The 11,212-nt window shown below is 52.3% G+C and overlaps 1 protein-coding gene across 2 annotated transcripts; it reads right to left on the bottom strand.

The window, feature by feature from the left end:
* Nucleotides 1–2,945: 2,945 nt before the first annotated feature.
* On the bottom strand, nt 2,946–10,932 carry S100A16 (S100 calcium binding protein A16). Of its 2 annotated transcripts, none has more exons than XM_056511067.1 (3): nt 10,833–10,932; nt 6,370–6,531; nt 2,946–4,828 (listed from the first exon to the last, which is right to left on the bottom strand). In XM_056511067.1, the coding sequence occupies exons 1-3, from the start codon at nt 10,836–10,838 to the stop codon at nt 4,664–4,666; spliced, it is 333 nt and encodes a 110-aa protein (XP_056367042.1). In that variant the 5' UTR covers nt 10,839–10,932; the 3' UTR covers nt 2,946–4,663. The 2 variants fall into 2 exon arrangements, with proteins under 2 accessions (XP_056367042.1, XP_056367043.1); XM_056511068.1 differs by lacking the exon at nt 10,833–10,932 and adding an exon at nt 9,187–9,349.
* Between the last annotated feature and the right edge of the window lie 280 nt (nt 10,933–11,212).

Here is an 11,212-nt window from a genome sequence, read left to right as displayed (position 1 = left end):
AATCAGCGCTGGGAGCCCCAAAAAATCGGGTCTGGGAGCCCCCAAAACCAGCACTGGCAGCCCCAAAAATCGGCACTGGGAGCCTTCCAAAATCGGGGATGGGAGCCCCCCAAAAACAGCGCTGGGAGCCCCCAAAATCAGGGCTGGGAACCCCAAAATCAGCGCTGAACCCCAAAATCGGCGCTGGGAGCCCCAAAAATCGGGGCTGAGAGCCCCCCAAATCAGCCCTGGGAGCCCCCAAAATTTGCGCTAGGAGAACCCCAAAACCAGCACTGGCAGCCCCCAAAATCAACGCTGGGAACCCCCAAAATCGGTGCTGAAAGTCGCCCAAAAACCAGAGCTGGGAGGCCCCAAAATCAGAGCTAAGAGAACCCCAAAACCAGCACTGGGAGCCCTAAAAATCAGCGCAGGCAGCCCCCCAAAATCGGTGCTAGGAGAACCCCAAAACCAGCACTGGGAGCCCCCCAAAATCCGCACTGGGAACCCCCAAAATCAGCGCTGGGAGCCCCAAAAATCAGAGCTAGGAGCCCCCCAAAATCGGTGCTAGGAGAACCCCAAAACCAGCACTGGGAGCCCTAAAAATCAGCGCTGGGAACCCCCGAAATCGGTGCCAGGAGAACCCAAAAACCAGAGCTGGGAGCCCCCCAAAATCGGCCATGGGAGCCCCAAAAATCGGAGCTGGGAACCCCCAAAAATCAACGCTGGAGCTGGTTTTTTTTTGGGGGGATTGGGGGGGGTTACACCGGATTTTTGGGGGACAGGGGGCTCGGGGGTGTCCCCAAATTCTCATTAGGACCCCCAGAGCTGAGAAAGCCGCACGAGGAGAGCGAACCCCGCGAATTTCCCCATTCCCTGCACCCCAAAATGCCCCTTTGGGGGGGGTCAGAACTGGGGGGTCCCTTCCCCAGAGACCCCCGAGGGTTCTCGGGGGGGCCCCGCCCCGCTCGCCCCGGGCTGAGCCACACCCGCGATTCCTCGCCCGTGACTCAGCGCGGCCCCGCCCGCTCCCACGGGGACACCCCGATTCCCACGGGGGAAACCCCGATTCCCACGGGGACACCCCGGTTCCCACGGGAACCCCCCGGGGACGGTTTTTGGGGGGGGGTCAGGACCCCCGAGATGCTCCCACAGACGCGGGGAGGGGCTGCAGGGGGGTCCCGGTGCTTCGGAGTTTGGGGTTCGGGGGGGTTCGGGGGGGTTCGAGAGGGTTCGGGGGAGTGTTCGGGGGGGTTCGGGGGGGGTTCGGGGGCTGTCGGGGGGGTTCGGGGGGTCCCGGTGCTTCGGAGTTTGGGGTTCGGGGGGTGTTCGGGGGGGTTCGGGGGGGGTTGGGGGGGATTCGGAGGGGTTCGGGGGGTCTCGGTGCTTCGAAATTTGGGTTCGGGGGGGGTTCGGGGGGGTTCTGGGGAGTGTTCGGGGGGGTTTGGGAGCTGTCGGGGGGGTTCGGGGGATCCCGGTGCTTCGGAGTTTGGGTTCGGGGGGGTTCGGGAGGGGTTCAGGGGGAGTTCGGGGGGGTGTTCGGGAGGGTTCGGGGGGTGTCGGGAGGGGTTCGGGGGTATTCGGGGGGGTTCGGGGGTGTTCGGGGGGGTTCGGGGGTGTTCGAGGGGGGTTCGGGGGGGTTCGGAGGGTCCTGGTGCTTCGGAGTTTGGGTTCGGGGGGGATTTGGGGGGGTGTTCAGGGCGGTTCGGGGCGCTCGGGGGTGGTCGGGGTGGTTCAGGGGGGTCAGGGCGGTTCGAGGGGGGTTCGGGGGGGGTTCGGGGGGTCCCGGTTCTTCGGAGTTTGGGGTTCGGGGGTGTTCAGGGGGGTTCGGGGGATGTTCGGGGGTGTTCGGGGGGGTCCCGGTGCTTCCGAGTTTGGGTTCCGGGGGGGTTCGGAGGGGTTCAGGGGTGTCCAGGGGGGGTTCGGGGGAGGTTCGGGGGGGGTTCGGGGGGTCCCGATGCTTCGGAATTTGGGTTCGGGGGGGTTCAGGGGGGGTTCGGGGGGTCCCGGTTCTTCCGAGTTTGAGGTTAGGGAGGGTTCGGGGGGGATTCGGAGGGGTTCGAGGGGTGTTCGGGGGGGTTCCGGGGGATTCGCGGGGGGGGGGTTCGGGCGGGTTCGATGTGTTTCGGGGGGCCCGGTGCTTCGGAGTTTGGGTTCGGGGAGGTTCGGGGGGGTTCGGGGGGTGGTTCTGGGGGTCCCGGTGCTTTGGAGTTTGGGTTCGGGGGGGGGGGAGGTTCGGGGGGGGTTCGCGGGGTGTTCGGGGGGGTTCGGGGGTGCAGGACACGGATTGGGGGAACCCCCAAAATACCCGGGCCCCCCCTGAGGATGACACATATGACAAAAGTGACAAAAGTGACAAATGTGGCAGCGGCCACCGCCTCATTCGGGCGGCTGCTGACACCCGCTGGCGGCTCCTGGAGCGACCTGGCCACCGGCCCGGTGACGCGGCCACCAGGGCGGGGACAGGGCGGGACCCCCCAAAAAACCCCTCCCCAAAAAACCCCTCCCCAAAAAAACCCCTCCCCAAATCCCTCCCAAAATCCCTCCCAAATCCCTCCCAAATCCCTCCCCAAATCCCTCCCCAAATCCCTCCCCAATTCCTCCCAAATTCCTCCCAAATTCCTCCCAAATTCCTCCCCAAATCCCTCCCCAAATCCCTCCCAAATTCCTCCCAAAATCCCTCCCCAAATTCCTCCCAAATTCCTCCCAAATCCCTCCCAAATCCCTCCCAAATTCCTCCCAAATCCCTCCCAAATCCCTCCCAAATTCCTCCCCAAATTCCTCCCCAAATCCCTCCCAAATTCCTCCCAAATCCCTCCCAAATCCCCCCAAATTCCCTCCCAAATTCCTCCCAAATCCCTCCCCAAATTCCTCCCAAATTCCTCCCAAATCCCTCTCCAAATTCCTCCCAAAATCCCTCCCCAAATTCCTCCCTCAGCCCCTCGGGAAAACAAAACCCGAGCGCGACGCGCCGCTCCTCCGAGTTTTATTAAGTCAATAAATCAATAAATCGATAAATCAATAAATCAATAAATCAATAAATAACCGCGGTGGTGTCACCCGGCCGAGCCCCCCCGGGAAAGCGAGGAGACCCCACCCCAAATTTTTTTTGGGAGGAGCCTCAAGAGGAGAGGGACTGCTGGTGGGGGTGGGATTTTTGGGGACAGACAGACAGAATTCTGGACAGAATTCCCCTCTCCCTTTATTTTAGGAGACCCCACCCCCAAATTTTGGGGGGGAGGCAGTGCTGGTGAGATTTTTGGGGACAGACAGAATTCTGAACAGAATCCCCCACAAGAGGTGAAACCCCTCCCTTTATTTTAGGAGACCCCACCCCAAATTTTTTTGGGAGGAGCCTCAAGGGGACAGGCACTGCTGGTGAGATTTTTTTGGGACAGACAGACAGAATTCTGAACAGAATTCCCCTCTCCCTTTATTTTAGGAGACCCCACCCCAAATTTTTTTGGGAGGAGCTTCAAGGGGTCAGGGACTGCTGCTGCTGCTGGTGGGATTTTTGGGGACAGACAGAATTCTGAACAGAATTCCCCTCTCCCTTTATTTTAGGAGACCCCACCCCAAATTTTTTTGGGGAGAGCCCTAAGGGGACAGGCAGTGCTGGTGGTCGTGGGATTTTTGAGGACAGACAGACAGAATTCTGAACAGAATCCCCCTCTCCCTTTATTTTAGGAGACCCCACCCCAAATTTTTTTGGGGAGAGCCCTAAGGGGACAGGCACTGCTGGTGAGATTTTTGGGACAGACAGACAGAATTCTGAACAGAATCCCCCTCTCCCTTTATTTTAGGAGACCCCACCCCAAATTTTTTTGGGAGGAGCCTCAAGGGGAGAGGGACTGCTGGTGGGGGTGGGATTTTTGGGGACAGACAGACAGAATTCTGGACAGAATTCCCCTCTCCCTTTATTTTAGGAGACCCCACCCCCAAATTTTGGGGGGGAGGCAGTGCTGGTGAGATTTTTGGGGACAGACAGAATTCTGAACAGAATCCCCCACAAGAGGAGAAACCCCTCCCTTTATTTTATAAGACCCCACCCCAAATTTTTTTGGGGAGAGCCCTAAGGGGACAGGCACTGCTGGTGAGATTTTTTTGGGGACAGACAGGCAGAATTCTGAACAGAATTCCCCTCTCCCTTTATTTTAGGAGACCCCACCCCAAATTTTTTTGGGAGGAGCCTCAAGGGGACAGGGACTGCTGCTGGTGGTGGGATTTTTGGGGACAGACAGACAGAATTCTGAACAGAATTCCCCTCTCCCTTTATTTTAGGAGACCCCACCCCAAATTTTTTTGGGGAGAGCCCTAAGGGGACAAGCAGTGCTGGTGGTCGTGGGATTTTTGGGGACAGACAGAATTCTGAACAGAATCCCCCACAAGAGGAGAAACCCCTCCCTTTATTTTAGGAGACCCCACCCCAATTTTTTTGGGGAGGAGCCTCAGGGGGAGATGCACTGCTGCTGGTGGGATTTTTGAGGACAGACAGAATTCTGAACAGAATTCCCCCCTCCCTTTATTTTAGAAAACCCCACCCCAAATTTTTTTATTTTTTTTTTTGGGGGGGTGGGGAGGAGAAAAAAAACCAGACGAGGCGCATCCCCTCGATGTCCCCACCCCAAATCCCGCCGGGGGGTGCCGGGGAGGAGCGGGGGCGGCTCGGGGGAGGTTCCCGCGGGCTCTACTTGGTGAATTTGACGCTCTGCTCCTGCTGGCGGATGATCTGCGCGATGGGGCTGGCGATGCCGCCTATCAAGGTCCAGTACTCCTCGAAGCTGATGCGCCCGTCCTTGTTCTCATCCAGGTCGCAGATGAGTTTGTCGGCGGCTCGGCGGTTCCCCGTGTCCTGAAAGGAATTATTGAGATTTGAAATCGGGAAAACCGGATAAATCTGATTTATTATTCTCCTAGCGAAAGATTTTGGGGGTATGGAAAGTATAAGCGAGATTAGGATGAAAGCAGATGCTTGAAGATTTTTTTTTTCCCCTTGTTAAGATAATTCCTTTTGCTGCAAAAATAGAAAAAAATGAGAAAAAAACCCCTCCAGGCATGGCAGGAAGGGTGCAAGGTTCAGAGATAAGAAAGGTGATGTAGAAATTCCTATAGGTTGTTTGGAAATTCTATAGAATTTGTAATTTGTGTTAGATTGGTTAGTGGAAATTAGAATTTTCAACATATAGAATATTTATTGTGTTGTAAACGGGAAAATCTCTCTCTTATCGCTCTTACTTTGCTCCCTTACTTCCCTCTTTTATTTCTTAGAAATAATTATTTATTATTTATTATTCATTATTTATTATTTATTTATTTATTTATTTATTATTATTTACTGTTTATTATTTATTATCTAGTATTTATTATTTATTTCTTATTTCTTATTTATTTCTTATTATTTGTTTCTTATAATTTATTGGGTTTTTTATTATTTATTTTTATTATTTGTTATTTATTATTTACTGTTTCTTATTATTTATTATTTACTGCTTATTATTTATTATCTATTCTTATATATTTCTTATATATTTCTTATTATTTATTTCTTATTATTGATTATTTATTTTTACCATTTATTATTTGTTATTTGTTATTTACTGTTTATTATGTATTATTTATTTATTATTTATTTATTATTTATTATTTATTATTTATTATTTATTATTTATTATTTATTATTTATTATTTATTATTTATTATTTATTATTTATTATTTATTATTTATTATTTATTTACACCCACTCCCCATCCAACAAACAGCAAATTCCAACACCAGAATATAAAGAACTCCTGACTTTGTCCTCACCACCATCCACCCTCCAGGATCTCAATAAAAACAAATAAAAAACTCAATAAAAAACCCAATAAAAAAAATAAAAACCCAATAAAAATAAATAAAACCCCAATAAAAAACCCAATAAATAAAAACCCAATTAAAAACCCAATAAAAATAAATAAAAACCCAATAAAAAACCCAATTAAAATAAATACAACCCCAATTAAAAAAACCCAATAAATAAAAACGCTATTAAAAACCCAATAAAAATAAATAAAATCCCAATATAAAAACCCAATAAAAATTTTAAAAAAATAAAAACCCCAATAAATAAAAACCCAATTAAAAACCAATAAAAATAAATAAAAACCCAATAAAAAAAACAATAAATAAAAACGCTATTAAAAACCCAATACAAATAAATAAAATCCCAATATAAAAACCCAATAAAAATAAAAAAACAATAAAAACCCCAATAAATAAAAACCCAATAAAAAACCAATAAAAATAAATAAAAACCCAATTAAAAAACCAACTAAAAAAACCAATAAAAATAAATAAAACCCAATAAAAATAAATAAAAACCCAACAAACTCAGGCCCCAGGCCCCGGCTCACGGTCAGCATGTGGTTGAGCTCGCGGCTCAGCATCCTGCGGAAATCCTTCTTGCTGATGCGCCGCGGGTTCTTGCAGCAGCAGCAGCGGCTCGAGTACTTGTCGAAGTTGTTCACCAGCACCTGCACGGCCCATTCCAGGTCTGTGCACTCGCCCATGGTGGCCTGAGGGGAGAAAGGGCAGTGAGACCCCGGGTGGAGATATTGAAACACCCGGCGGGGGGGAAATATGGAGCAACCGTGCCAAAAACAATGGAATAGCCCGCCAAAAATCATGGAACAGCCAGCCAAAAATCATGGAACAGCCAGCCAAAAACTATGGAACAGCCCACCAAAAATCATGGAACAGCCAGCCAAAAACTATGGAACAGCCGGCCAAAAATCATGGAACAACCCGCCAAAAATCATGGAACAGCCCGCCAAAAACTATGGAACAGCCAGCCAAAAACTATGGAACAGCCAGCCAAAAATCATGGAACAACCCGCCAAAAATCATGGAACAGCCCGCCAAAAATCATGGAACAGCCAGCCAAAAGCCATGGAACAACCTGAACAAAAGCCATGGAAACACCCCGCCAAAAATCATGGAACAACCCGCCAAAAACAATGGAACAACCCGCCAAAAATCATGGAACAACCCGGACAAAAACCATGGAACAACCTGCCAAAAATCATGGAACAACCACACAAAAGACCATCCAACAATCCGAACAAAAACCATCCCACAACCCCACCAAAAATCATGGAACAACCCGCCAAAAATCATGGAACAACCCCACCAAAAGCCATCCAACAACTGTGCCAAAAACCATCCAACAATCCACCAAAAACCATGGAACAACCACACCAAAAACCATCCAACAACCCCAACAAAAAACTTGGAAGAAGTCTGCCAAAAACTGTCAAACAACCCCGCCAAAAACCGTGGAACAACCCGCCAAAAACCATGGAACAACCACACAAAAAACCATGGAACAATCCCACCAAAAAACTTGGAAGAACCCTGCCAAAAATGATCAAACAACCCCACAAAAAGCCATGGAACAGCCCAACAAAAACCATGGAACAACCCACCAAAAACCACGGAACAAATCCACCAAAAACCATGGAAGAGACCCGCCAAAAATAATGGAACAACCACATCAAAAACCATGGAACAACACCTTCAAAATCCTGCCAAAAACAATGGAACAACCCCACCAAAAACCATGGAACAACCCGCCAAAAAATTGGAAACACCCCGCCAAAAAACATGGAAACACCCCGCCAAAAAACATGGAAACACCCCGCCAAAAAACATGGAAACACCCCGCCAAAAAACATGGAAACACCCCGCCAAAAATAATGGAACAACCCACCAAAAACCATGGAACAACCCCAACAAAAACCATCCAAGAACCCCACCAAAAAACTTGGAAGAAGCCTGCCAAAAACCATCAAACAACCCTGCCAAAAAACATGGAATAACCTCACCCAAAACCATGGATCAAATCCTCCAAAAACAATGGAACAACCACAACAAAAACATCCAAAACTCCACCAAAAATCATGGAACAACAACACCAAAAATCATCCAACAACCCACCAAAAACCAGGGAACAACCACAACAAAAACCATGGAACAAATCCACCAAAAACCATGGAGGAGCCGAGCCAAAAACAATGGAAAAACCACGCCAAAAACAATGGAACAACCCAAAAAAAAACATGGAACAACCCTGCCAAAAACAATGGAACAACCCCTTCAAAATCCCACCAAAAACCATGGAACAACCCGCCAAAAAATTGGAAACACCCCACCAAAAATCATGAAACAACCACACCAAAAACCATGGAACAACCTCACCAAACACCATGGAACAAAAGCACCAAAAAACATGGAACAACCCGCCAAAAACAATGGAACAACCACGTCAAAAAACATGGAACAACCACTCCAAAAACAATGTAACAACCCCCCAAAAAAACATGGAACAACCCCGCCAAAACCAATGGAACAACCCCTTCAAAATCCCGCCAAAAACTATGGAACAGCCCCACCAAAAAACATGGAACAAATCCACAAAAAAAAAAACATGGAATAACCCCTTCAAAATCCCGCCAAAAACCATGGAGCAACCCCACCAAAAACCATTAAACAACCAGCCAAAAACCATCCAATAACCCACCAAAAATCACTGAAAAAACCCACCAAAAACCACTGAAAAACCCCACCAAAAACCGTGGAACAACCCCGCCAAAAACAATGGAACAACCCACCAAAAACCATGGAACCACCACGCCAATAACTATGTAACAACCCCCCAAAAAAACATGGAACAACCCCGCCAAAAACAGTGGAACAACCCCTTCAAAATCCCACCAAAAACCATGGAACTACCCCACCAAAAACCATGGAACAACCCCACCAAAAACAATTCAACAACCCACCAACCACCATCCCCGTGGAAAACCCAACACCCCGCTGGGTCTCTGGTGTTTGGGGGCGTTTCTCAGAGTCACCCACCCCCCAAAAAAATAAAAATAAATTAAAAATAAATAAATAAATAAATAAATAAATAAATAAATAAATAAATAAATAAATAAATAAATAAAAATTCCTGGCCGCCACCTGCGGAACTCCCGGTGCCACCTGTGCCCGCCCCGCCCGCGCCCCCGGCGCCGCCGCCCCCGCGCCTGGGCCGGGGTGGCAATTACGGCACCGGGGTGGCAATTACGGCACCGGGGTGGCAATTATGGCACAGGGGTGGCAATTATGGCACCGGGGCCGCGGGGCTCCCGTTCCCAGAGCTCATCAGGCAGGAATGGGGCAGGAATTACCTGCCAGCCCTCCTGTTGCTTCACAGGAGAACAGGCAACAGGTCCCGGCCTGCCCGGTCTGAGCCTCCCCGAGCCCGGCTCGGTGTCCTGCCCTGCCTGCTCTGGGTTGTCGCCTCCTCCTGTCCCTGCTGTCCCCAGGCAGGAAATCTCCTTCCTAAGGCTGGGCCCAGCCCAGGGTGGCGGCTGTCACATCCCGGTGACGGGAACTGCGTCACCTTTCCTGCTGTTGTTGGTGGCCGGCCGGGGGGAGCCGGGCAGCGGTGACCGCCGCAGCCGCCACACGGGTGGCCCAGCAGTGTCCCCACGCCGGGGATGTCACCAGAGGTGTCCCCAGCTGTGTGTGAGCAGCCAGGACCTGCCCCGTGTGCCAGGACTTGGCTCCCGTCCCTTCTCCTCGCCCCGATCCTCCCCAGCCCCACGCAGGGGAGGTGACACCTCGTCCTTGTCCCCACGCGCCTCAGCCTGGCCCGGTGTCCTCGCGGGGTCACTCGGTCACGCCAGGGCTGGGGACCGTCCCCACCCTCAGGATTTTGGCAGCCGGGTGGATTTGGAGCTCTCGGGGATTCCAGCTCCGAGCACAGCCCAGGAACCAAAGGAATTTGGCAGCGCCGGGGCAGAACCACCCTGGGCACCCCCGCGGGTCCCCACATGGGTGTCACCTGTCCCCAGCTGTCCCCAGCTGTCCCCAGCTGTCCCTGCCAGCAGCGCCCAGCCCGTCCTTGGGGCAGCGCGGCTGCTGCTCCGCCGCTGACTCACGGCACAGCCCCGGGGCCAGCCGGGGGCACCGGGACATCGCCGGGTGGCGCACGGGGACACTGGGACGTGGGGACACTGGTGCCAGGCAGGGACATGGGGACACTGGGACATGCTGGGACATGGGGACACTGGTGGCACAGTGGGACATGGGGACACTGGTGCCAGGCAGGGACGAGGGGACACTGGGACATGCTGGGACATGGGGACAGTGGGACATGCTGGGACATGGGGACACTGGTGCCACAGTGGGACATGGGGACACTGGGACATGCTGGGACGAGGGGACAGTGGGACATGCCGGGACATGGGGACAATAGTGCCAGGTAGGGACATGGGGACACTGGGACATGCTGGGACATGGGGACAATGGTGCCAGGCAGGGACGAGGGGACAACGGCGGCACAGTGGGACAAGGGGACACTGGTGCCAGGTAGGGACAAGGGGACACAGGGACATGCTGGGACATGGGGACACTGGTGGCACAGTGGGAAGAGGGGACACTGGTGGCACAGTGGGACAAGGGGACACTGGGGTGACACCCAGACCCCGTCGGGTGGTTCGGGCAGGTCCCACCCCGCTCCCACTTTTCTTCCCCCTCTCCTTCCCCTCCAGGCCGCCAACGCCCAGAGCGGGGACAGACAGCCAGCCAGACAGACAGACAGACAGACACGGCCCCGGTGTCCCCCCCCTGGCAAACCCCCTCCCATTTTCCAGGAGCCCCCCGAGTGTCTCCGCGCCCTCCGCGGGTGACCCCGGCCCTGCCCCGCTCCCGGAGGATTCCAGGAATTTCCACCTCCCGCATCCCCGCGGCTCTTCCCGGCCCAAAATTCCCACCCGAGGGCGCCGAGGCCGCGTTTCCCCACCCCGGGAATCCCCCCGGGAATTCCCACCTGCATCCTTTCGGGGGTCCCGCCGCGTGTCCGGTGTCGCCGCTCCGTCCCCTCACCTCGCACCCATCCCGCCGGCCCAGCCGGGTTTTTAAGGAGGCTCCCACCCCTTCCCTGACGTTCCCAGGGCGTTCCCATCACCTGGGAAATGCTTCCCCGCGATTGCGACAGCGGGACGGGTCGGAGCGAGCAGGGACCCGCAGCGGCCGCGGCTCCTTCGGGGTTTTGGGGTGACGGGAACACCCCAAAAGGCGCCACGGGGGCTCCGAGAACCATCAGAGCTCCTCCATCCCATCCCTCCCATCTCCATCGGGACAAAAAAAACCCCTTTATTTGATCTAAAATCAAACAATTTCAAATAAAATTCCTTTATTTAATAAAAA

This window comes from Oenanthe melanoleuca, chromosome 25 (assembly GCF_029582105.1).
Source record: "Oenanthe melanoleuca isolate GR-GAL-2019-014 chromosome 25, OMel1.0, whole genome shotgun sequence".
NCBI classification, from domain to species: domain Eukaryota; kingdom Metazoa; phylum Chordata; class Aves; order Passeriformes; family Muscicapidae; genus Oenanthe; species Oenanthe melanoleuca.
The sequence above is the reverse complement of the archived record's forward strand: the minus strand, read 5'-3'. Positions and strand labels throughout refer to the sequence as shown.